At 39.3% G+C, this 27,696-nt stretch overlaps 1 protein-coding gene across 2 annotated transcripts in view; it reads left to right on the forward strand.

The window, feature by feature from the left end:
• Nucleotides 1-27,696, forward strand: part of LOC105817185 (transmembrane protein 45A-like) — a 180,873-nt gene that overhangs the window by 41,097 nt on the left and 112,080 nt on the right. For both annotated transcript variants that reach the window (XM_012652816.1, XM_012652814.1), the window contains exons 2-4: nt 16,111-16,303; nt 17,565-17,771; nt 19,094-19,278. In XM_012652816.1, coding sequence (XP_012508270.1) covers nt 16,114-16,303; nt 17,565-17,771; nt 19,094-19,278 — 582 coding nt within the window. In that variant the 5' untranslated portion in view covers nt 16,111-16,113. The remainder of the gene's footprint in view (nt 1-16,110; nt 16,304-17,564; nt 17,772-19,093; nt 19,279-27,696) is intronic.

Consider the following 27,696-nt stretch of genomic DNA (forward strand, 5'->3'; position numbering starts at 1 on the left):
CAACTCAATTAAAAAGTGAGCAAAAGATTTGAACAGACACCTTACCAAAGAATGTATACAGAAGATGAATAAGCATATGAAAGGATGCTCAACTTCATATGTCATCAAGGAATTGCAAATTAAAAAAGCAATAAGATAACAGTATACACCAATTAGAAATGCTAAAATCAAAATACTGATAGTGCAAAATACTGGTGAGGATGTGGAGAAACAATAACTCTCATTTATTGCTACTGGCAACGTAACATGGTACAGCTAGTTTGGAAGACAGTTTGGCAGTGTCTTACAAAGCTGAACATAGTATTACCTTACAATTCAGAATTGTACTCCTGAATATTTACTCAAATGAATTGAGAACTTACGTCCACTCAAAAGTCTGTATGGGAATATTACTAGCAGCTTTATTCATAATTCCAAAACATGGAAGCAACCAAGATGTCCTTCTGCAGGTCCATGGATTAAAAAAACCTGTGGTATATCAATACAGTGGAATATTATTCAGTGATAAAAAGAAATGAGTTGTCAAGTTACAAAAAGACATGGACAAAACTTAAAAACGTATTGCTTAAAAACACAAAGTGATGCTTGAGCCCAGGAGTCTGAGGTTGCTGTGAGCTAGGCTAATGCCACGGCACTCACTCTAGCCCGGGCAACAGAGTGAGACTCTGTCTCAAAAAAAACCCCAAAAACAAAAAACAAAAACAAACAAACAAACAAACAAAAAACAAAAAAAAACCCCACAAAGTGAAAGGAGCCGGTGTGCAAAAGCTACATACTGTATGATTCCAACTATATGACATTTTGGAAAAGGCAAAACTATAGAGATAGTAAAAAGATCAGTGGTTGCCAGGAGCTCAGGGGAGGGAGGGAGGGATAAATTGGTGGAACACAGATTTTGATGGCATATTCTGTATGATATAGGGTAATTATGGATAAATGACATTATGCATTTGTTAAAACCCACAAAACTATAAAACATTAAAGTTAACTCTAATATAAATGATGGTCTTTAGTTAATAACAATCTATAAATATTGGTTCACCAGTTGTAACAAATGTACCATCCTGATGCAAGATATTAATAATTAGGAAACTGTGAGGGGTGGGCAGAGATGGCACATGGAACTTTGAAATTTCCACTCAATTTTCTGTAAATTTAAAACTACCCTCAAAAATAAAGTCTATTACTTTTAAAAAATGGAAGCACAAAAAATAATATGGCAAACATTTGTATTCCAACTATGCAGAACTGACATTTTGTATCATTTGCTTCAAGTTTTTCTTTCTTTTAAAGAAAAAAAACAAAATATTACAGTTTAAGTATCCCTTGACACCCCCCAGTTCTGTTCCCATTCATCTTCCCCAGAAAACCACTGTTTTTAGTGTTTATCCTTGCAGTGTCTCTTTTATACTCTTATATTCATGTATGTACATGAGCAATGAATAGTATTATTTTTCAGGTGTTTAAAAATAGCACATAAATTGCATCAAAGTTTATCAGCATTTTGCAATGTATATTTTTCACTCAACCTAATGCTTTAAAAATCTATCCATGTTGTGAAGTACAGATCTACCTCTTTAATTTAAAAAAATATTTTAATTGTAGTGTCATATTCTGCCGTATGTATATCATGCTATTTATTCATTTTTCTGTTGATAGATGTTCAAATTATTTCCAATTTTATGCTACTATGACCAATGTAGAAATGAACTTCTTTTTTTTTACATATACTGGACAATGTGTATAAGAGTTTTTCTGGGGTACATAGTACAAACTGAATTCCTAGATTTTGGGGTAAGTGCACTTTCAGCTATCCTAGCCACTGCCAAATTCTTGGCAGAGCAGCAATTCCAATTTAAACTTTTAGGAGTGTATGAGTGTTCCTGTTTCCTTACACCCTCACCAACACTAGATATAATAGATTTTTTTTAATATTTCCTATTAAATAGGTGACAATTACCTTCTTTTGTTTTTTTTTTTCAATTTTTTTTATTTCAGCATATTAGGGGGGTACAAATATTCAGATTATATAATTGCCTTTGCCCCACCAGAGGCAGAGCTTCAAGCATGTCCATCCTCCTGACAGTGTGCATTGTACCCATTAGGTGATATAATAGAGGAAAATGACAATTACCTGTTTTTAATTTAGTTTTCTTTGATTTTCAGTGAATTGGGCATCTTTTCATATAATTGTTGGACATTAGGGTTTTGCCTTGTGTTGAATTGTCTATTATACATTCCCCATTAATAGGGGGAGCAAGTTTTCTTTTTCTTTAAATAGATTTAGGGGATACAAGTGGTTTTTTGTTACATGGCTGAATTGCATAGTGGAGAAATCTACACTTTTAATATATACCTGTCACCTGAATAGTGTACATTGTACCCAATAGGTAATTTTTCATCCTGCACCGCCTCCTAACCTCTGAGTCTCCAGTGTCCACTAAATCACTCTGTATGACCATGCATACTCGTTGCCTAGCTCCCACTTCTAAGTGAGAACATGTGGTATTTTGGTTTTTGTGCCTGGGTTACTTCATTTAAAATAATGGCCTCCAATTCTATCCAAGTTGCTGCAAAAGACATTATTTCATTCTATCTGATGGCTTGGTAGTAGTCTATGGTATGTATATACCACATTGCCTTTATCCACTCTTCAGTGGGTAGGCACTTATGCTGGTTCCATATCTTTGCAACTGTGAATTGTGCTGCGATAAACATATGGGTGCAGGTGTCTTTTTTATAAAATGACTTCTTTTCCTCTGGGTAGATCCCCAGTAGTGGGATTGCTGGAACGAATAGTAGATCTACTTTTAGTTGTTTGAGAAATCTACATACTGTCTTCCATAGAGGTTGTACTAATTTACATTCCCACCAGCAGTGTATTAGTGTTGACTTTTGACAGCATCCGGCCAGCATCTATTGTTTTTTGACTTTTTTAGAATGGCCATTCTGACAGGGGTAAGGTGGTATCTCATGGTGGTTTTAATTTGCATTCCTCTAATGATTAGTGAGGTTCAGCATTTTTTCATATGTTTCTTGGCCATTTGTTTCTCTTCTTTTGAAAAATGTCTGTTCATTTCTTTTCCCACTTTTTAATGGGGTTATTTATTTTTTCCTTGCTGATTTGTTTGAGTTCCTTATAGATTCTGGGTATTAGGCCTTTGTCAGATGTATAGTTTGTGAATATTTCCTACCAATATGTAGGTTGTATGTTTACCCTGTTGATTATTTCTTTTGCTGTGCAGAAGCTTTTTAGTGTAATTAAGCTCCATTTATTTATTTTTGTTTTTGTTGTATTTGCTTTTGGGGTCTTAGTCATAAATTCGTTACCTAGGCCAACGTCGAGGATAGTTTTTTCTAAATTTTCTTCTAATATTTTTATAGTTTCAGGTCTTACATTTAAGTCTTTAATCCATCTTTACTTAATTTTAGTATATAATGAGAGATAGGGATCCAGTTTCATTCTTCTGCATGAGGCTATTCAATTCTCTCAGCACCATTTACCGAATAGGGTGTACTTTCTGCAGTGTATATTTTTGTCAGTTTAGGTATTTGGCTTTATCTCTGGGTTCTCTATTCTATTCCATTGGTCTGTGTGTCTACTTTTGCACCAGTACTGTGCTGTTTTAGTTGCTAGAACCTTGTACTATAATTTGAAATCAGGTAATCTGACGCCTCTAGATTTGTTCTTTTTGCTCAGGATTGCTTTGCCCATTCATGCTCTTTTTTGGTTCCATATGAATTTTAGGGTTGTTTTTTCTAATTCTGTGAAAAACGACATTGGCATTTTGGTAGGAATTGCATTGAATCTGTAGATTACTTTGGACAGTATGGACATTTTAACAATATTGATTCTTCCAATCCAAGAGCATGGAATGCTTTTCCATGTTTCTGTCGTCTACAATTTCTTTAATCGGTATTTTCTGGTTCCCTTGTAGAGATCTTTTACCTCATTAGTTAAGTATATTCCAAAGTATTTCATTTTTTTTGCAGCTATTATAAATAGGATTGAGTTCTTGATTTGATTCTTAATTTTTTTTATTATCTATCTTTGTAGTGAATTTTTCATTCATTTCCTGAATTTTTTTTTTTTTTTGGTTTCTTTGTTGGTTTTCAACTTTCTCTTCGATCCCTTTGAGCTTACTTGTGATCCATAGTTAGAATTCCATATCTTTCACTTCAAAATTTCCTTTTGATTGAAGTACATAGCTGGAGAGTTAGTGATCCTTTGAGGGTGTCAAGAGAGCCTGTTTTTTTCATATTGCCAGAGGTCTTATGCTGATTCCTTATCATCTGAAACCTCTTCCCTAAGCTTAAAATAGATAGCTTTGTGGTTCACCTGTTATTCTCTGCTGGGAACTCTGCTACTCAATGTACAGAGGGGTAGATAGATAAACTGCCTTTCAGCTTGTGCAGGTAGGTGCCCACTGTGGTGTTGCTGGTGATTTCGCTCATTTGGACCTCAGACCCCTGGGAGGGTGTTCAGGTGCCAGCAGTGGTGGACTGTGTTAGGTAATCCCCAGATTCCAGGCCCCTGGATTGCCTTGTGTCCTGGAGGGGACCAGATGGAGACCACGCTGGAAAACTTGCTCTCGAGTTTCCCTGAGTTCGGGGGCTGGCTGTGGTAGTGATGGGTGGGGTGACCTGCTCTGGAGGAAAGCTTAGGCAGGAGAAGGGATGGATACACTGTGAGCCTACAACAGGAGGGTCCCTTCTTGATGAGATTAGTAGAAGGAGGCAGCTGTGGTGCACAAGCTGTTCACATCTCTCTCTGTCAGCCATGGTAGTCGTCTCTATCCTTCAGTAGCAGAAAAGTGTCCAGATTCCCAGCACCCACCCTGACCCAGCTGCAGCAGAGGTGGTGGGGGCAGCTCAATCCTCTGTGTGCAAAGCTACCACACTAGCTGTGGGCTGTAGCTTAAATGCTCCTGCAGGGGAGGTCTGGTTGTGGCAGGGACTTGCCTCTAGGGAGGGTAGGCTCCTTCCATAAGAGATAGGCAACTTGGACAGAGGACTGCTAGCTGTGACCCCCACACCCTCCCCAGGGGAGCTGGTAGCTTTAGTCCTTGGGGAACACTGAAGTGCTTGCTGTGGCTTTTTAGAGGGAAAGGAGTACACCTCGAGCTCCGTGGAATCCTGGGTGTGACAGGTGCTATGTTAGAGGAAGGGCACAGTGATCAGAGTACTAGTGGGAGTGTACCCCCATGCAAGCCTGGATCTGGCCATCCTGCAGCATATCTATGCCAATAGCTTGTAGCTTGGTAGTAGAGGTGGCTATGTCTGCAGCACTGGGTAGTTGGAGGAGGGGACGTCCCTGTCCCCAGGTCCCTTCCTGGGCTGCCCAGCTTTAAACTCCCAAAATGGTATCCTAGGCCTGTGACTGGAGAGGGTGGAGCCTCTGCCAGGCAAATAGTGTGCAGGGAGTGCCATCCGCTTGCATCTCAGTCTCACTGCAGCTTGTAGCGGGTGGTGGGTATTGTTCTAGGAATAGGTAGGAGAGCTTGGGCTCCCCTGTTCCTCTTCAGCTGGGCAAGGCTGCGGTTGCACCAGCCTGAACTGAGCCTGAGGGTGAGGTGTTGCCCAGCTTTAAACTCCCAAACTGGCTCCTTGGGTCTGTGACCAGAGAGGGTGAGGCCCCTTCCAGGTAAACAGTGTGGGCGAGATGCTGGGGGGGATACTCCCCACTTCTCTCTTGGTCTTACTGCAGCTTGTAGCAGAGTGGTGGGAATTGTCCTAGGTATGTGTAGGAGCATTTGGCCTCCCTCGTCCCTTCTCAGGTGGGCAGGGCTGTGTCAGCCCAAATTTAGGCCAAGGGCAGGTTGCTGTCTGCCTTCAAACTCCTGAAATGGTACCTTATGGCCAGAGAAGGCGGGTGCCTTCTCAGGCAAGCTGTTTGAATAGGAAATTATGGGGAGTGTTGTCTGCTCAAGGCTGGGTCTCACAGCATCCAGCAGCAGGATGCGTGCTGGAAAGGTTCGTTTCCCTGCCTCTCTGCAAGCAGGCCAGGGCTGCAGTTGTGTCAAGCCCAAACTCGGCCCAAGGACGGGGCACTGTCTAGTGTGAAACTCACAAAATGGCACCTTGGACTTGCAATCAAAAAGGCTAAAGTCCCACCCAGACCGGCAGAATGGGCAAGAAACTGTGGAGAATGCTGCCCACTCATGTCTCGATCTTGACTGCAGCCCACAGTGGGGCAGTGGAGACCTTCCCAGGGGTGTGTGGGAGCACCTGGGCTCCTCTATCCCTCCTCAGAGCCTTGCAGTGGCTACAGGCGTGCCCCTGGTTCCCTGGTGTCTGGCTCTCAGAATGGCACCTGGCTCAAGCTGCTCTAGGCTCAGATGCCTGTGGAGTTCCTCGTGACTTCCCTTTAGGGAACAATGTCTCTGTATAATCTCCAAGCATCTCCCTGTGTAAGTCCCGAGACTTGTGTGGGTCAGTGGTTTTCTTGTAGTCAAGATTGAAAAAGCTCCTCTCAGGAAGTGGAGTCCTGGTGGCTCCTCTCTTACTGTTTCACAGCATCCAAGAGCTTCTCCCAACTGTTAGCTGGCTCCAGCTGGGCAAGTTGCCCTGATCCCTCTGCTTACCCACTTTTGGTCCTTCCCATGGCTTCCCTGGTGAATCCTAGCGTCCTCTCCTTGACAATCTGTTTGAAATGTGAAAGTCTGCTTACTATTCTGTTTTCTCTCTGTGGAGGAGGCACACGTTACCTGTGTCTAGTTGGCCATTGTGATCCTAATCCTAGTTTTTCTTTTTATAAACTGATTCCTAATTAAAAAGTTACATTCTGGCCACTCATCCTTTGTCAGTCATATTTATTTCAAATTCATTTTCTGTCTGTCACGTGTTTTTTAACCCTGTGGTACCATTGTGGTAGAGGTATAGGCTCAAGAATGGTATGAAGCCGAGTTCCAATACTTATCACCGCATGACCTTGGATATTTTACTTAATCTCTGATTGCATCTCAGTCTCTTCATCTGTACAATGGGGGCGATAATAGTATCTATTTCAGAGGTTTTTTTGTGAGGACTAAATGAGTTAAAATGCAGAAAGTTACATGAGTGAAGAGTGTTACACAGAAAGATAGCTAATATTTTGACATATAGAAGTTTTATGGGTATTTGTTGCCTGTTATTCAGGCCTGTTATTCAAGGTAGATTTGAATATTTTTTGCTTTTATGCATGATAAAATTTTGATTCCATCTCAAATGAAATGAGATATTCAGGGTTTGAACGGTGGATCTGCAAAGTCTTCCAAAATATGGCTCTTTCAAATTCACTGCTCCTACTCCTTGGATATGGGCCTTATCCTTATAATCTGAGATAGTTGCCAAAGCATTAACCATCACAGCCATATTCCAGGCTTCAGGAGAGAACGAAGGGCAGAAGTAGTGTCTGTTCCCTTCTTTTCAGATCAGGTTTATTGAAGTATAATTTACATGCAATAAAACGTACCCCTTTTAACTGTCTAATTTGATGTGTAATTTTTGTCACAATCAATATATAGAATAGTCCCATCACCTAATAACCTTTGCAGTCAATCCCTTCCCTTTACCCTCAGGCAACCACTGATCTGCTTTCTGTTACTACAGTTTTGTCTTTTTTAGGATTTAATATAAATGGAACTATGCAATACGTACTCTTTTGTGTCTGGTTTGTTTGACTTAGCATAATGCTTTTGAGATTCATCCAGGTTTTTGCATGTATCAGTAATTTTGTTCCTTTTTATTGCAGAGATGTATCACACAGTTTTTTCATTCATTCACTACTAGTTGATGGGCATTTGGGTTATTTCCAGGTTTTGGTTATTATGAATAAAAGCTACTATGAGTATCCATGGACAAATCTTTGTGTGGGCATAATTTTCATTTCTTTTGGGTAGATACTTAGGAGTGAAGTTACTAGGTCGACTGGTGAGTATATGTTTAATGCTATGAAAAGTGACAAGTTGCTTTCCAACAGGGCTGCACATTTTGTGTTCCCACACGCAGTGTATAAGAGTTCTAGTTGGTCCACATCCTTACCAATACTTGGTATTGTCAGCCTTTTAAAATTTAGCCATTCTAGTGTGTATATATTGGTATTTATTATTTTATTTAGTATTTCCTAAATGACTAATGATATTGAACATCTTTTCATGTGATTATTTTCCATTTGCATATATAAGTTTTAAGTTTTGATGTGGTCAAATTTCTCAGTCTTCATTATTTTGCATTTTGTATTTTGTTTAAATATTTCTTTCTTATCTCAAAGTCATCAGGACATTTTCAAATATTTTCTTCTAAAATGTTTTAAAATTAGATTTTCACAATTAGATCTTTAATCTACCTGGGAATATATTTTTGAATCTGGTGTGAATAGGGAATCTCATTTAATTTTTATTCATGCATAGAAACTCAATTGTAGTAACACTATCATTTTTTCCATGGATTGTTAATTTGTATTGTCATTTCTATCACTTACAAACTTCTTATATATATATGAGTTCTAGCTGTATTTTCTAGTTCTCCCTTTTAGCTCCACTTTTCAAAATCCTACTCATTGGTCAAAGTCCAGCTCAAATGGTCTTTAAAATCTTCCAGAATCCTATTGTATATCTCTCTCCTTCTCTTGAATTAAATGAAGAGGCTCAGTGCACTTATAGCGTTTTATTCCTTTACTGAGAACCTTAACTTATCTTTTTGGGATCATAGTCACTACTGTGTCTGTCTTCTTTGACCTGGCAAACTGTAAGCCCTTGTCAATATATTAACTTACAAGGTAAAAGGGCCTTTGCAGACATGATTAAATCAACAACCTCCAGATAAAGAGATTATCCTGGATTAGCCAGGCAGGCCCCATCTAATCATATGGGTCCTTAAAATTGGAGAACCTGCATAACTGCAAGAGAATGCATTTGTGTTGTGTTAATGTAGTAACTTTGCAGTAATTTGTTACAATAGCAATAGAAAACTGATGTATTTGGTCACTATGGTACTCAGTCATTGTTCATTGACTTGGATTGTGAAACAGCATGAAGCTTGGAGCTATGGAATGACATCTTTAAGTTTCTACCACGTCACTCACGTTCAGCCTGATGCTCATCACTAGCATCTAGACGTTTGTCAATCTGCAGCAAATGAAGTCATTGTAGCTACTCAGGCCAGCCTTCTTTGTTATTGGCAGCCATGTGTACTACAACTTTGCAGTAGTAGTAAATATTAATAAATAGTCTTGATGATGTGCAAAACTTCACCTATTTTACATATGTTCTGACAGCTCAGTGGTAGAAAGGACCAGAAAGAGATGCCTTTTCCCTATGGTATTTAACTTACTCAAAGATACTTGATTGGGACTATTCAATGGGGCCATTGGGAAACCTTTTCTAGTCTTTGCCCTTATCTAGGGGAACAGTGTGGGATTTGGAGTCTGGAATCCTGGCTCCGGTCTCTATTAACTCTGTGACTTAGAGTAGGTCGCTAAATCTCTTGGAGCCTCAGTTTCCTCAGAGTTATGGTGATGACAATAGTACAATTGACTCTTGAAAATGGGGAGCTGGGGTGCTGACCCCCTCATGCAGTTGAAAATCCAATAACTTGACTTCCACCAAACTGAACTACTAGTAGCCTTATGTTGACTGGAAGCCTTACCTGTAACATAAACAGTTGATTAACACATAGTTTGTATCTTATATGTATTATATACTATATTTTCACAATAAAGTAAGCTACAGAAAAGAAAATGTTACTAAGAAAATCATCATGTTGAGCAGGCTGAGGAGGAGGAGGGAGAGAAATGGTTGGTCTTGCTGTCTCAGGGGTGGCAGAGGTGGAAGAAAATTCGTGTATAAGTGAATCCATATTGTTCAAGGGTCAAATTTACTTCCTTGAGTTGTCTCAATGACAAAATAAACAGATGTATGAAAAGTTATTAGCACACAGTAGGTATTCAATGAATGCCTTCCTTCCCATGTCAGGATTACCACTAACAGAAACAGTCCAGACTTCTACTTACTTTGAAAACTTCCTTACAGGCAGGTGATGTAACATAACATTTGTTCTTACTTTTTATTTGTCAGTTTTATTTTTTAAGATATAAGTCTTTGGAATGCTTCATCCTGTCTTATATTTTCAAGTTTAGAGTTGTGTTTTCCATTTTAGATGTTTCGGTCAGAATAGCCCATGTGCCGTGGATGGTTTTAGCTATTTAAAGATTGAGAGGGGTTGCTGGTGGGAACAAGAGGCAGAGGTGTGGACTAGATCAAAAGAAGATAAAATAAAACATTAATATATAGAGTCACAGCATTCTAGAGTGGTTCTTTTCTTGTGACAGAGCCAGATGATCATGCTGGCCTTCGGAGCAGCAGTTGCTGATCCATCCCTCTCTGCACACATAGTAGGTCCAGTATAAGTGATCACATCAAGGATTATTCCACTGACAAGAGGACAAATGGCCTCCGGGGTGTGGAGATAGGGAAATCGTATTTAAATCTCAGGGTCCTTGTACCACTCTACTTGTCTCTACGTATCCATTCAAACAGGATTCCTGCATCTGGGCAGTATTGTCTACAAAAAGAAGGGACACTCATTCTCTTATTGTTGGGGAACTGGGCTGGCTGGGCTGAGAGTGAATGAGAAACCCTCTGGCAGACCAAAGCTCTCATTTCTGCTTTCTTGCTTCCACTTAAGCCGCTCTCCACTGTTGAGATGCTTCCTTCCCACTGCCCCTGGTCACAGTGGGCCCTCCTCCACTACACTGCTTTAAAATGACCCCTCCACCATGCACCCTATTCCCATGGAGCCCCCTCCCACTCTTAGGCATGCCAGTTATCGTACCAACTCTCACAGAATTGTAACTAGTTTGTTAGTTAGGAACCTAGTATAGATTTCCATTTTTTGGGTTTCTTCAATCAATTGTAAGCTTTCTGTTGTAAGCAAGGGCTGTGTTTATTCTGCAATGGTGCCTCAGGCACCTGAGGGACTACGACACAATGTGCTTAGACGAGGCTAGCCTTCCAGATTCTTTGTGCTGCATTGCAGACCTACAGCAGTGTTTTTGCACCATCTTTTCTTATTCCTATGACTTTGGCTTTGGCCATGCCTTCAACCCTGGCACCTTTAGCAATCTTGCTCAAGGCACAGCATGTTAGAAAATGGCTTATCTTCTTAAGACTTAGAGACCATGATCTATTATGTTAGTGCTGCTGGAATCATTCCATTTGTCTTTGGTCCTGATGGACAGAAGAGGTAATATCCTTCTCTGGCTTTGGTTCTCAAAGCAGGTGGCACATGACTGAGGCTGGTGGCCTGGTAGGTGGCATGGCAACGTGAGTCTTACCTGAAACTAACTGCTCTGTGACACAATGTTTGGACAGGGAGGCAGGAAGTTAGAAGGGTGTATGCCCTGGATTTAAATGCATTGTGACATAATCTGAGGGTTTATCTGCTCATGCTGGAAAGATGAACTCAGTGGTTTAGTCTGAAAGGAGGAAGAGTAGGAAGTTTTAGACCTACGGCCAGTCAGAATCTGCTTTTCCCTCTGGAGTCCGGAACATTATAAATTGTTGAGAGAAGACAATTGAATTGGACTTCACATTGAGGGAAGTGTGAAGGTAAGGATAATTTAACTAAGAAAACCCATTCAAAACAGTTGAATTTGGGGAGAGAAAGTGCTGGTACAGAATGATTTCTTGGAGAATCAAGAAATTTTAAGGCTACATATGTATGCTTGTGTAGCTTTGCTTTGAGTGTTAAGGCAAATTGTAAAGTGAAGCTCAAGAAATATTTCAAATTTGTTTAGTGTATTATAATTTACAGATGTGTCTTAAAATATGAGTCACTAATTAAGAGTTAGGAATACTTTATTTTGGTGGTGGCTCTAGATGAAATTTTAGTTTAGGTTTTTTTTTTATCATAATGGTATTCATTTTATGTTGAAGTTAGCTATTTGGTCTCGATTCCACCAAGAAAATTGTTGAATCTCTTTTTCTGGGGTACTTTGAATTCTCTCCTCTTTCGGTATGAAGACCTGGTCTATGGTTTGTGTGGCTGTAACACCTGGGAATTAATGCTGAACACCTAATTTAGAACTTGGGCTTTGCCCACCATTATCTCTAATTGTGAGAGTTTTGGTGTCATTATGAGTGGAGGGTTTCTTTGGATGGGGTTGGAGTAAGAATCTTTAGGATGAACCACATTAGGCAGCCAGTGATTAAATCTTGTAGCCCATCATGTTAGGTCTGGGCGAGCCACTTTCCCCAGGAGGTTTCAAGTGGTGCATCAGGCAGGGAGGGTGCTGAGGATGGACCTTCTTATTTCATGGCCCGATGCTTACCTGGGGTTTCTATGGGCTGCCCACAAGTATGTTCTACTTTGTGGGTGAGGAAAGCCCTGTGCTCTCCTCCAAAAGGAGAATGTGTCTGCACTTTGGGTTTAGCTCTAATCAAACTTCGTGCTACTGTCCTTGTCTTTTCCAAGCAGTAAGCTGCACCTGCAGGTGATAGTAAAGAAGGGAAATGAAGGTAGATGCATGGGTAATGGCTCTAGGAGACAAGAGTGAGTGATGTTTGAACAGCTGGGCAGTTTTTTTCTCTCATAATGAAAGTGAGGTGAAATGCCTGTTGTCTTCATTACCAGGAATAACTGGGTCTGTTTATTCCCTTAGACAGGCAAATATAGCAAGCCTGCTTTGACTTTATGTTGTTTGGATCTTTTAAACATAGAAAGATTGGAACCATCAGATTGTTTCTGATTAAAAGGTTGAAGATACAGAAGTTCTATAACTGAAGTAGGAAGAAGGACTCATTTCTTCCCCCACTCCGATCAACTCATATCCTTCTTCGACTACTCCCCATTGCCACCTTATTACATCCCAGTGCAGAGAGATACTGATCCTTTCAGCTTTTGGGGCAGCAGGAGCCTCTTAGCTGGTCATGGGGTGGGTCAGAAGGACTATTTGGCCTAGAGCTGAACATTCAGGGAGGGCCCAGATTTTAAAATTTCATGTTGTCAACAATATAGGCAATATGCTGGCATGTATATTAAAAGTATTTATTAGGTAATTCTAAACATTTAAAAGCAAACAAAATTTTTGCTTACTCTATTTTGGTATTTTCTCCTTTTCTTTTTTTAATATACCAGGATCTTCAAAAAAAAAAAAAAAAAAATGGAAATGGTCCAGGCCCCTAACCTCTGTCTGCGAGGCCCTAATTTCCTGCTACAAAGGCTCTCACAATGCAGTAATGGTCATAGAGACTAATGAGGAGGACAGACCTCAATAACTAAAAACATGAAGAATTCACTAAAGTGAGGACTTGAGTGCCTTGAGAAGGTGTGACAGAGCCCTCCCAAGCATGTGAAATTGAGGGGTTAGGGGAGATCAGCCCCTTCTCCTAGGGGAGAAGGGGGTCGGGCAGAGTTGATGTTAGGCAGCGGAGGTGATATGTCTTACCAGACAATTATTTGTTGGGGAAATAGCTGAACTCTAGGACGATTTTCATATTTTAAGGTTGTGCAAGTGGTGAATGGCAGTGTTGTCAACCAAAATAGTTAACTGGGAAATTTATTTTCTAACAGTGTGTGGGTAAGATGATTAATTTGATTTGGGGGCATGTTGAGTATGAATGGCCTTTGAGACATCAGAGTACAGATGTTTTGTAAATATATGATCTTGTATTATAAGAAGCTCTTAGTTACTCTTGTTGATTTAGAACCTCATAGTATATAAGGCACTCTCCAGGCCCAATGGGGAATAGAAAGAAGAATAGATTTTATGGCTCCTGATTTCAAGGAGTTTATTGTTTAATTGCAGTCGAGGTATTGAATAACCACAGAAGATCCCAGTAACACTTCAGCTAACAGCAAGAGAAATGTTATACGCAGTACATGAACAATTGCCAAATGAATTGTAAAGATGCCTCTTGCTTTTCTGTAGTTACTATTCAAGTACAATTGTTCATTTGGTTTTACTTCTGTTTTACTCTAGTAGTTTGAGGTGGTTTGAGGATGGAATGAGCTTATTTAATAGTACTGTGAGTTATTAAACCTGCTTTGGAGTAACAATTTTATTAATAATTTTGTTAGGGTAGGGACTGTTATTTGTCTCATCTTACAGAAGAGGAAACTGTGCACTGAGAGGTTAAATAACTTTCCTAGAGTCATATCAACAATAAATGATAAAATCATATAAACAATAAATGATAAAGACACTTCCCCTCATTTTGTTATTGTAATATTTGTCACTAAATATATCCCCTATCATTTAAGGTATTTGGAAAGCTTATTTATGGGAGTCAAATAGTTTATTTAATCATTCTCCTAACACTTATATTTCCAATTGTGTCTTCAGGATAAATCCTGCGAGTGGGCTTCCTGTACTAAGAAATAGAAAATATTTAAAACTCTTTAAATCATATAAAATTCTTTTCCATGAAAGTTAAAAAATTTTACAATTTGTATGTATTTTTCAATCCCATGTAGAAGTGTTTGGAATCCTATATGGTTGTCTAAACCAAAACAAACAGAACTCAATAACACTGGTTAAAGGTGGTGGTTAGGATAATAAATCAGAGGCTATCAGAGGAGGAAGGAACTCCAGGTACCATCTAGGCCCAACCCCTCCTTTTATTAATTAAGAATTAAGGTTACAGAGCTTAGGGGACATGTCTCAAACTACACCACTAAAGTCAGTTAGGATAAGAACCTGAGCTTAGCACTATGTAATATATTGAGTCTGAATCTCTTAGACAGTTTGGATGATTCAAGGGTGTCCTGAAATGTCCATCTGAGGTCTTGAGTGGAAATTTAAGAGACTTTTAGTGTTTAGGTCAGCTTCACAGTTTCCCCCTAAGCTTCACAGTTGTATCAGAGGGGTAGGGAAATAATCCAAAGGGGTCTGTTCTGAACTGAGAGGCCCCGTATTGACCCACAGAGATAAAGATGTCTGCTGGGACAGGGGCAATTCTGAAATCCCCTCTTTCGAGTTTTCTTAGATCTGGCCTGGTGTCAGATCCACAAGGATGATCTGGATTCTCTCTTCATTATTCTGTTGATGGTACAAAATGTTTGAAAAAAGGGCTGCTCACATCATTAAAAACCCATGTAATTCAAGACTAGTTCTTTACAGCACTGACCAAAAATGGATTGTATTTCTGTTTATTAGCCAGAGGTGACTCCACCATATGACAACAGTGTAAGCAAAATTTGCAATTTGATTTGGCTTGGTATCTGGCAAGATGGGGCTAAGCTAAGTTTTACCAATAAACCTCAAAATTTCAATGGGTTAGCACAATAAAGGGATTGTTTCTTGGAAAATGAGAAGCAAGCTGGTTCATCATCCTCTGTGTTATGGATATGCCATGCCACGGTTGCCCAGGCAGGGGGAGAGAGAGATAAAGGAGTCATGTAGCCTCTTAACTGACCCAGCCTGTGAGTGACACATGCCAATTCCACTCACAGTCCCATTAGCCAGAATTAAAAACATGGTTCCAATCCAACTGGAGGAGAGGCTGGGAAAAGAGTGGGGAGCATCTCACAGATATTGGATGAACACTAATGGGCACATCCATGCACTTGATGCTTGACACTTTGAAATTATCTACATTAAAAAATTTGTAGGCCATTTCAATCATTTCAAGTTTTAAACATAAAGGTAAAACTTTCTTATTTTTTTCCTTTTAATATTCGTGAAGGGCAGCCATATAGTGAAGTACATACTGTCATTTAAAGAAATACTTTTGATCTCTGTGTTAAAAACAACAGAACCTTTGCTTAATAATTGTGCTATCTGGGTAAGCATTTAACTTTTTTAAACCTGTATCCCTATATAAATGGCATAATAATCCATCATTCATGGGTATGTTACAAAAATTAGGTTGGAGGTTGCATGTAAAATACTTGACATAGTGACCAGTGCATGGTTAAGTGTTTATCAAATGTGAATTTTTATTTTATTTTTATTGGTATTTTTGATATTGTAGTGGGATCTACCTACAGTTTGCAGTAATATAGGATCCTCCGAATCAGTGATATATCCATAATCATTGGAAGATAGTGTAATTTGTGGGGACAAGTGATGTTTTGTCTAGGTTCCAGAAATAAAATGTTTTTATCTTCTGTATGTTCTTATTTTTCTAGATCATGGGGAGTTTCTCAGGTCATGCCCTCCCTGGAACCTTCTTTTTTGTTATGGGTCTTTGGTGGAGTATAAAGAGTATTCTGAAATATGTCTGCAAAAAGCAAAAGCAGACCTGCTATCTTGGTTCCAAAGCATTATTCCATCGAGTAGAAATTTTGGAAGGATCTGTATTAGTTGGCATGGCTTTAACCGGTGAGTGGACCATTTCTGTGTTTTGTTTTCTCCTTTTGGGTATTTTCACATATAAAGAAAAGATCCAACATAAAGTCAAGAAATTGCTAAAATGAATTTTTTCATCAAAAATATCTCAACACATTCTAATTATAATTTCTCTTGGATGCATTAATAATTTGTTAGGAAGGTGATACTCATGTTTTTACAAAGGCCTATTTATGAATTAGTCATAGTACTTAACTTACCTATGCAATTTAGGTAAATTTCCTTTATAGAGTTGGTTGGAGCTTCTGAAATCATTTTATATCTATTGTTCTGATCCCTGAAAGAACGAACCCATTCAAAATCAAAAACCATTTTGCAAACAACCACAAAACAATGAAGCGATTATGGAAAAGCTTCTATAATAAATTATTGCTGATAGGCTGTAGAAGATCTTGCCTCATGCACTCATCCTTTCTTCGTTCCTAAATTAGAGCAAGAGGTTAGGCCACATGACTTATTAAGGCCTTTCCACTGACTATGAAGATTCTATGAAAACGTGCTGTGTTTTTAAGAGTACCACTGCAGCCTCTCCTTTATAAAAGGTAAAACTTCCCATTTTCCCATTAGATTTCTTTATGCTTTATTCATGGCAATATGTCTTTGCTATGACCATCAAATTACAGAGTAGTGTTTCCAAAGAGAGAAATTTCCTTGCCAAATTCTATAGACTAACAAAGAAGGCAGGATCACTAAAAAGTTTAACTGTTTGCGTAACTGACTAGATCATATGCTTATCTGTCTGGGCTTTCTCAGTTATCCTTAACTGAGGAAAACCTGAACTCTTTAATATTTTTCTCCAGGACCAAGTGCAACCCCTTACTACATGGCAGCTACCCAAACATGCATAATAGTATCTAAGAAGGAAGTAATCAGCCTCCGTAGGACTGATCTAATCTCGCAAATCCATACCCCCAAATTATTCAGGATTTATCTTAGTCATTAGATTGGAATAGTCAGTGGAAATAAGATCATCAGCACTGAAGATCTGAAAGAGCTGTTTGACTCAATTGGTTATCTCTTTCACTAAAATTGGTTATTTGAACCAGCATCTGAACCTCTAAAACAACCCTAAGGCACCAGTGCTCAGTTGTTGGGGAACAGCCTTGATAGAGGAATTGATGTCCCAAGATGACAGTAGATTGAAATGAGGAATGAGCTCATCTTCCTGCATCTTCTTGCATTCTAGGTAAAGTTATGGAAAGCGTTGCTAAAACTGTGAAATGTTCTTCTATAGGCATGGCTGGGGAGCAGTTTATTCCTGGAGGGCCCCGCCTGACCTTATATAAGGAGGGCCAGTGGAACGAACTCATGAGCTGGCATCATTTCACCATGTATTTCTTCTTTGGGCTGTTGGGCGTGGCAGACATCTTATGTTTCACCATCCGTTCACTTCCCGCCTCATTACCCAAGTTAATGTTTTCAAATGCATTATTTGTGGAGGGTAAGTATGAGTGAGTATTTTCCTGTACCTTTCTTCATTAGTGGGCATTTGTGAGCCCTTTATAATAACATACCTTTGGTGTCTTGGTGCAGCCTTGATTGATAGGGCCATTTTTCTGGGCCATAATGGGTGTCCTAGGCAGGATGACAAAGATCTTTCCTGCTTACTGACTCATATAGTAGAATTGGGCAAGCACACTCATTCAGAGTAGTTTCTTCACACTTCACATCTGTATTACCAACCCAAGTTCTGTGGTTACTTATGTCTATGTTGCCCCAAAGATTATCATTCTTTCCACTTTCAACAAGTGAAAACTGAACTCAGTTAATGAAGCATGAATATCCTGAAATGAGGCAACCACTCACAACAGAACAGCTTCCACCGTCTACTAACTAGCCCTTTTCATATCGATATAGCGAAACCCTGCCATTATGTGATAAGTAGGGTCCAAAAAATTCAGCCACATAAAAAGATGAGGTCCTAATTTTGAGAGGTTAATTAAAAGAATACTTTTAGTTCAGTTGGTCTCCCTGTTACTGTAGGGGACATGAAAGGAAACAAATGTTTAATGATTTGTTTTCATTTATTACATGCGTAAGAAATAGATTAATCATGAAACTAACAGACCCAAATTAATCAGAAGGCAGTCACTCCCTACTCATGTTGCTTCCAGCATCTGGAAAATAAGAACTGTTGCCCATTCCTCTTTGGAACAAGGGCTAGATAAAAGATGGGTGCCAACAACTAATAGCCTGATTCTTGTTATCCCAGGGCGTTGCTGTATTTTGAATGAACATCCTTTTCTCTTTATACAAATGAAAAGGATTAAGATGAAAGTGGAATCCATCTACAGGAGGAAAAAATGTAGTTAGTTTCTACTTCCTGGGAGTTGCTCAGAGCATCTTGTCATACCTGTCAAAGTCCACCCTTATGATTTATGAGTGGACTGAATTCCTTACAGTGAGGCTTCAGGTTATCCATCTGTGTATCACCTTAATTCTTGTTCCCCTGCTTCTTTGTGCTTATTAGTCCTCGTCTTGTGCAGAAGATGCTTTGAAATATAGTTAGTTGAAAATGTCGAGATGTGTTAGAGGAGAGAATAAAGGTTGAGGAAGAGAAAAGCAGAGTTATATTTCAACGATTCCACTCCAAAGAGGCAGTGATGACTTCAAAAATGCTGCAGTGTTGCAGTTCTGTCGGAATCAGTGACACTGTGCTTTGTGCATATACAATTTTGTGGAAAGAGAGAGAGAGAGAGAGAGAAACAGTTGGTGGCCTTTGTTTCATTGAAAAAGACAAACTGTTTTTCCCTCCTCTATCAGCTTTTATCTTCTACAACCACACTCATGGCCGTGAAATGCTGGACATCTTTGTGCACCAGCTGCTGGTTTTGGTCATCTTTTTGACAGGCCTGGTCACCTTCTTGGAGTTCCTCCTACGGAACAATGTACTTCTGGAACTTCTGCGTTCAAGCCTCATCCTGCTTCAGGGGAGCTGGTTCTGGCAGGTGAGTTGGGTCCTCCAGTAAATGCACCTGGTGTCTCTGCCTGTAATTGCTCTTTATCTGATGGGGCATTTTGCTCTTCACACCAGAGACTTCCCTCCAACGTGCTGCCTGTCGTGGGAACATGGGCCTCTGAGAGGTGATGTTTCATAGAGTAGCCTGGTGGCTGTGGTGGGAGCATTGTCAGAGCAGCTGGGAAGGAAGTGGAATGTGCACATCTTCATCTCACACCTCAATAACCATTACGTGGGAACTCTGAGCTGATGCTTTTAGTTAGAAGCAGTTCCTGTTGCTAAAGCAGCTTACAGCCTAATGGGTGATAAGTTGGAGAAATACATGGAAGGCGGGAAAGAGAGGAAATTATTATTTATTGAGAAACAACTATATGTTGGCCACTGTACTGAACTTTTACATTCATATTGTTTTAGTTTGTCCTCACAACAACCTGGCGGTTAGGTATTATTATCCCTAATTTATCCATAGGAAGACTCAGAGAGACCCAGTTACTTTCCCAGGCTCACACAATAATGGAAGTAGGATCTAAGTCTTAATTTGTCCGATCACAAATCCCAGACGCTTTCCGTTTTACAGTGTCAACTCCACAACCTTGGTATGTTGTTGAAAGCATGAATTCCAATCAGTGAACGCATACTTTGTAGAGACTGATAAATCATAATCTGACATACATACATAGATGTAAAGAAAGTCTGAGATGGAAGGTGAATGTGGTTTAATCAGGGAAGACTTCTTAGAAGAGGTTTTTAGTTACCAGACAATAGGGATTGGGGATGATGAGGTTATCAGGGATTTGCATTGCGCGTGAGGACTGAGAAGGAAGCCTTGGTAAGGGAGAGAGAAACATCATAGTTAAGCAGGAGGTGGGAAAGATGTGATATTCAAGCACGTGTGGGCATAGAAAGGCCATTGGAACAGAGGCTAGTAAGGAGGGGCTGGATTCAAGGGTTATTTTAATGGAAATATTTTATAGGAAAAATATCTTAACAAAAACCCTATAGGGTTTTATCACATTATGATGTGATAAAACTGATAATTGGCGAATTTTACCCCAGTTTATACACAGAAGTTGTTTTGTTAGGTTATTTATGATCTGCCAGGAACCAAAATAGAGTAAATAAAATAGTGTATAAATCACTATTATGTGTTCTGTACCTCTTGATTGGCATGTTTTTCTATGTGCATGTATTACCTATCCAAAATTAAAAGTAAATTTTCAACATTTTTAAAAAGGTGGATTCTGATCAAGATGACACAGTTTACACCTCTTTGCTCTAAACACATAACAATAACAGATAAAATAGAAAAAAAACCCTAGAAAATAAAAATTAAATAAATGAATAAGAAAGTAAAAAATATCTGACTGCAAATGAGCAAAACAAGCAAAAACACTTGTGGGCAGGACACAGAAATGCACAGCAAGAGCAGAGCTGATGTGTAGGCTTGCTGGTTCCAGGTCCAGAGGAGACAATGATGGTTGAGTTTTTGGCTCCAGTGGAACTTATAGGAAGTAAAGACCGCCTGTCAAGGTCCGGGATGAAGCCAGGCTCTTGGAACTTCCCCCCCGCCCCCTGAGGCCTCTTTTTAGTTACAGTAATATCGAACCATCTACTTGCAAATCTTTGGGTCTCTATCAGCTGGAATTAACTAGGTACTGTGAATCTTTGGGATTATGTAGCCAGGGACGAGAAAGGAGCAAGCAAACCACTGAACAGCAGGGTATCACATTGCTCCAGCTGGAATCCAGCAGGAACATCTGAACATGCCACACCTGAACACTTAAAGGAGGAAAGAAGGAAAGCTGCTCTTCATTTGTTTTCAAAGCAAATTCATTTGAAAGATGATGAATAAATGGTCATCATTAAGTCAAATGTATTAATCAATTAGGCCTTCAGCCTAGAAAACAAAGTTTTTCTTTTTCTGATACACTACCCTGAAACAAATTTATCAATAAACCCCAAAGATTTAGTACAATATAGTACAATTTATATTTGCTTTTCTCTTTCCTTTCTTTAGACAAGCACCAAATAAAATCCAGGTGAGGGAGATGCAACACAAGTAGAAGCTGACTTAAGACCTCAGACTAACTCTCTAAAGAATCTAAAATATTATATTGGTTAATGTGAATCTATGTAGAATAAAGCATTTGAGTATTGCTTTTCACACTGATAGAAAGTCCCTGGTGGCGTTGGTGGGGGAAGATTGTTAAAAGGTATAATAATCTTTTCAGAACTCACAAGGCAGGTTACTCATTCTTTATTTAATTGTGGTCATGGAGACTATCCCAATTTCCCATAAAATACTCTCTCAATACTGCAGCAATATCATAGCATAAAGGACTCTAAGTGCCACTAGACATAAGGACCAGAGTTCTATTCATAAACCATGACGCTGGGTAATGTCTGAATGAGAACTTTTGATATGGATGGTTGGATGAAAGATATCAAAATGTCATCCGGGAACTCTTCAAGCGTGTGTATGTGTGTATGTGTTTTAAAAAATATATTCTATGTTCCTAATTGGTTTTCATCTGATTGATCTCTCACTTTCTAATAGAAGTCTTTTAAAGTTTTATATTATAGTTATGAATTTGTCAATTTCTCCTTATTTTCAGTTTTTGCTTCATTATAAGCAAATTATAATTTGCCTCTCTTTTTCTAGTTTTTTGAGTTGGATGTTGATCTCGTTTATTTTCAATCTTTCTTGTTTTAAAATAAGTATATTTAAATAAATACATATCTCTACACACTACTATAGCTGCCTCCCATAAGATTTGATTTATAGTAATTTTCACTGTTGAGCAGTTTTGAATGTTGCCATTTCCCTGAGCTTTTCTCTTTAATTTATGAGTTATTTAGGAATACACTTTTAAGTTTCCAAAAATATTCTTTTTCTTATTATTTATAACTAATTTAATTGCTTTATGGTCAGAGAATGTTTTCTCTTTAAAATGTATTGGAACATAGCCCAATGTCAGTGGTTGTAAACGTTTCATGCGTTTGGAAAGAAAGTATATCCTTTCTTTGTTAGGTTCAGGATTTTACATATATTTACTAAATCAAGTTTGTTAAAGAGCTAAATATTCAGATAAAGAAAGTTGGACAGTAAGAACAAGAGGGGAAACCCAATGAGAGTTGAGGAAAGGAATTATAAAGATAAGAGCAGAATTAATGAAAGTTATTAGTATTCAGTCAATAATTAATAATTAGTTAACATCTAGGATTAGAAGGAGGAAGCTGTGGGCTATATCTAACTGGGAATAGATTGTCTTAATGTTGCCCTTTTTGAAATAATGTTTTCATATTTCCCCAAATGTTTTTCTAAGGAAGAGGTTAAAATCTTTGGACAAAAATCTGTGATGATTTAGAAATTTTTTCATCTACCAGTATGTCTAGGCTAGTTTCCTTTTTTACCTGGTGGCCAGTCTAAATAATGTCTGCAGCCTTAAATTAAAATGAACATCTCATACCAATGCGAACATACACACTGGCAGGAAATGAAGGGTTAGCCATAGTAACTCTCCCACTCTTGCATTCCTCTGAAACGAAACTGTCTAGAAACTTAGGTGAATTTATTATGCTTCCATGTTTTGTGTGTGGTATATGAACGCTTAAGCTTACTGTCTTAGGCTAACAAAATTACATCATGATTTGTTTTTCACCATATTTTTTCTCTTACTACTTCTCCATATATGGTTAATACTAGTACAAAAACTATGTATAGACAAATGCAGAAAGCAACCACCTAGACTTTTGGAACCATATGTATGGAGATGTGAACTGAATGAAGCAAATGCTGAGATTAGCCACTTTTTAATAAGGGTCATATAAATGATTGGTTAATATGCAAACGGAGGGGGAATTTCCCTCACAACCTATTAAAAAATGGTTTCAATTGCAAAGATGTGGAAACAACCCAAGTGCCCATCCATACATGAGTGGATTAATAAAATATGGTATATGTATTCCATGGAGTTCTTTTCAGCCACAAAAAACAATGGTGATCTTGCACCTCTTGTATTATCCTGGACAGAGCTGGAGCCCATTCTATTAAGTGAAGTATCCCAAGAATGGAAAAGCAAGCACCATGTGTACTCACCGTCAAATTGCTACTAACTGATCAACACTTTTATGTGCACATATGGAAGTAACATTCATCAGGTGTCGGGCAGGTGGGAGGGGGCAGGAGGCGATGGGTATATTCACACCTAATGAGTGCGGTGTGCACTGTCTAGGGGATGGGTACACTTGTATCAATAGCTCTGACTCAGGTGGTACAAAGGCAATATATGTAACCTAAACGTTTGTACCCCCGTAGTATTCTGAAATTAAAAAAAACAATAGTTTCTTTCCTGAGCCACGTTACAGTCAAAAATGTTTTCTCAATAACCTAGCTACATTGTGCAATTTAAAAAAGAAGCAAACATCCTTCATGTCCCTTTATTCCATGAATCATGTTTTCCTTGTGACTGTGTAGGAAACTATTGCAAAAGCTCTCTTTGTCCTCTGTCACTGCTAAGCTCCCTCCCATTATTCTTAGAGCCCAGGCACAGGGACAGTCCCAGGATGAGGAAGGTGCTCCTGATGTCTTGCTTCTTGTTACTTAGCACAGTTGCTTCCACGGCATCTCCCAGCTCCATGCATCCTCCCAGGCACTCCTCCCAGGACTGGCAGATTCTGAGCCCACGCTAAAACCCAGCCTTGTCTTGCCTTTAAGAAGGACAAAAGTTCATCCTAAAATGGCAAAAAGTCCCTACTAGGCAGTAGTGGTCTGAGATCTGAAATGATAGATCAAGCACTTGCTTAGGCTTATATTGCTGAAATAAATGATTGGATGACCCAGATATAAAACAACAGGAAATTCAGATTCTAAATTATAGGAAATGGATGCTGGGCTTGTTGTCTATTAGAGAAGATGATTATTTACGTTTGAAATGTGATGCTAATGAAGCTGAAACTAGTCCAAAGCAGATGTTTGGGAGTGGCATACAAGACACCAGCAAGAAAAAAATTTCATTTGCAGGTCTTTTTTTGTCTTGGAATTTTATGTTAGGAAGCAAATTAGGACCAGCAGTGGCTGGTCTTTGTATTTAAAGGAGGATATAATGAGTTTGGCAGTTTCTGGCCCTACATTTGGGGTTTCAGTTTTCCTAATTTATTTGCTTTTAGCCTAAAATGCCTATGGAATATTTCTGTGTTTTTCAGTGTAGTCACACCAGTTAACACTGTTCAGAGGCTTCACGGAGACTTCAGTCAAATCTTTGATTTTCAATATCAGGCACTGAAGGTCCCAATGAGATTGTCGCCAAGAGGTGCTCAAAGTTCTTTGTATCTTGATGTAAACCAGTGCAAAGTTTGACTGATAGAATTGATGATGACCAATAGAGGTGAGGTGAGAGAGATTTTATTTCTGAAGCTCCAAAAAGCAATTGTGAATATGGCATTTAGTGACAAGTCCCTCAGCATATAGGTCAGGCCAAGCTGGATCTAAATGCTAGTTTTACCATATTAGTCATATGCATCACTGTAGACAAAATATTCTGTGCTGTTGGGCTAACTATAAAATAGAAATAATATCACATGGGATTACTGGAAGAATTAGACATTATAATTTGAAAGCCAGCTCTAATCCAGTAGGACTTCACCTTCACTTGATCTGCAAAGACCCTATTTCCAAATAAGGTCACATTCAGAGGCACTGAGAGTTAGGACTTCAACATGTGGGAGGACACAATTTACCCCTCTACAACTGCTAACCCCTACCTGTGTCAGCTGGAGCACATGCTGCCCTGAGGAGTTGGCTAGTAAATCCAGAGGAAGAGGGCAAGGAAATCTTCTAGGAAAAGGTGAAGTCAAGTTGAGATTTGAAAGATGGGTGAGGTACCTGTGGCTTTAAGGTCACATGTGGCCTTCTAGGTCCTTAAGTGAGGCCTTTTGACTGAATTCAAATTTTGCAGAACAAATCCTTTCATTGAAAGGGATGCAGCAGAGAAAGTTGAGCTTTTCTTGCCTTCTTGGTGCTTAAAAAAGAACAATCTTGAAATCAGAAGTCTGTAGGTTCCCCACCCCTGTGGGATGTATCCAGGCTTGAGGTTTAGGGTGAGTGATATTCTTTTGCTAATTTTGGTCTTGACCGTTGTATTAGTTTCCTAGGGCTGTAATAACAAATTTCTGCAAAGTGGATGACTTAAGCAACAGAAATTTATTCTTTTATTATTTTGAAGGCCAGAAATCCGAAATCAAGGTATTGGGCAGGGTTGGCTTCTTGTCAGAGGTCCAGAGGGAGAATCTGTCCCACGCTGCTCTCCTAGATGGTTGCCGGCAATCCCGGGCATTCCTGCTGTGGCAGCTAAGTCCAGTCTCAGCCTCTGTTGTCACATGATGTTCTCCCTGTGTGTCTTTGTGCTCCTTTGTCTTCACATGGCCTTCCTAGGACACTACTCATTGGATTTAAAGCCAGCTCTAATCCAGTAGGACCTCACCTTCACTTGATCACACCTGCAAAGACCCTATTTCCAAATAAGGTCACATTCAGAGGCACTGAGAGTTAGGACTTCAACATGTGGGAGGACACAATTTACCCCCCTACAACTGCTAACCCCTACCTCTGGCAGCTGGACCACCTGACTTCCCAAGCAGGGGTGGATGGATAGTGTGGATGGCATTGGAGGAACATGGCAGGACTGATAGATGGGAACGAGGGAGCTGTCCATAGTTTTTTACACTCACCCCCATTTTGAAGGGCCCTTTGTGGCACAGAATTTCTCCGTCAACTTCCATGAATTTTCTGTGAGAGGAGGGTATGAGAAGAATATTCTTGTGGTCGTGACATCCCAGCTGAAACAGCTAGGCCCTTCAACTGGGAGTCGACTATATGACTTGAGTTTCCTTCTTGTCATTCCAAACGGTGAGTGCAGAGGACCTAGAAATTTTTATTTCCTTCCAGGGGCTTCAGGGACCTGGGCTCTGGCCACTTTGGCCTCCACAGTGAGCTTTCCTAGCAGTATACAAAGGCTTATTGCAAAACACTTACATATCCAAAGCAGCAGGCAAACCAGCTGGGTGGCATTCTCTACCTGCAGCTTCTGAGCAGACTCTTTAACTTAATGACAGATGTGTCTTCTGCCAGAGGTGTTGACATGTCATCCCTTTAGAATGTAGCCCTGTTCTAAGGCAGAGACCCCAGCCCTTGGTGGCTGAGGCACAACAGCAGTTATGCAAACATCTTTGCAACTGTTTGGGAATGGAGGGGCAGGGCCATGTGTTATTTACTTTTCCTATCTCTAAAATAGACAACAAATGCATTCTGTCTCTCGGGAAGTAGAGAAGAGCAGGAAGAATTTATTATAAAGAACCTTATTAGTTCAACTAATATGATATTTTAGGAAAAATTATCATTTGGACATTGGTTGACGAATAAAATGCACCGGGCTGGGACAAAAATAGAAAACCTTGGTGTATCTTGCTCCACTTGGTCAGGAAGGTAACGTGAATGGAAAATCAATGTAGAGCGCATGCTTCCACTCATGTTTGCCACCTGGCAATACACACCTAATCTTTCCAGATAGTTCTATTTTTACAAAAAAGCCAAGAATGCAAACTTCTGTGTGATATTCCTTAATTTTTTTAAGTGTTGGCAACTAATTTAAATTATTCTTAAAAATGCACAGGCCAGACAAGGCATGTCTGTGAATTAGATGTGGCTCAGGGGCTGCCAGTCTGTAATGTGTGTGCTGAGGGTAACATAGTACCATGTCTTCGTGGGAACATCTTCTATCTCAGTAACAGGTTGTTCAAACCATATCAGAGCTGCTGTGATGATGCAAACTGGCCTTGTTATCTAGGACACCGTCCTTCACATTGCCCCACATGGAAAGGCTCTACGGTGAAAGAGACTGTGGAGTAGAAGAAAAAACAAAAAGTTTTTGGAGCCAGACACTCCTGGTTTAGAATCCTACTTTATTCATCCTGACATTTTGTAACATTGGGGAAGTTACTGAAGTCTCTGAGTTCCAGTCTTCCCCTCTGAAATACAGGGATAATGATGTCTTCTTTAGATTGTTTTGAGGACTAAGAATTATTGTGAAGTTTATGTGCATGAGTGAGGATAAATTTCCTGGCACATGGTGGTACACCTGTCAGACGACACAAATGGTAATTCTCTTTCCAAAGAAAGGGAATCCAGACATGGGAACACATGATTAAGGCACAAATCTTACTTAGTTTTCCTTGATTTATTCAGATTTGAAATTTCAAAACAAAAATGGAATTAGTGTTTCATTCAGTACTTCAGACTAAATGCTTTGTTTCCTGTAAGATTTCATTCATTAGATGTGATCAAGGACAAGTCACTAAACCACCCAATTTTATTATCTGTATAATGAGGATAATAATACATTAAGATGAG

The sequence above is a fragment of the Propithecus coquereli genome, unplaced genomic scaffold, assembly GCF_000956105.1.
Source record: "Propithecus coquereli isolate 6110/MARCELLA unplaced genomic scaffold, Pcoq_1.0 Scaffold40, whole genome shotgun sequence".
Classification (NCBI taxonomy): Eukaryota; Metazoa; Chordata; class Mammalia; order Primates; family Indriidae; genus Propithecus; species Propithecus coquereli.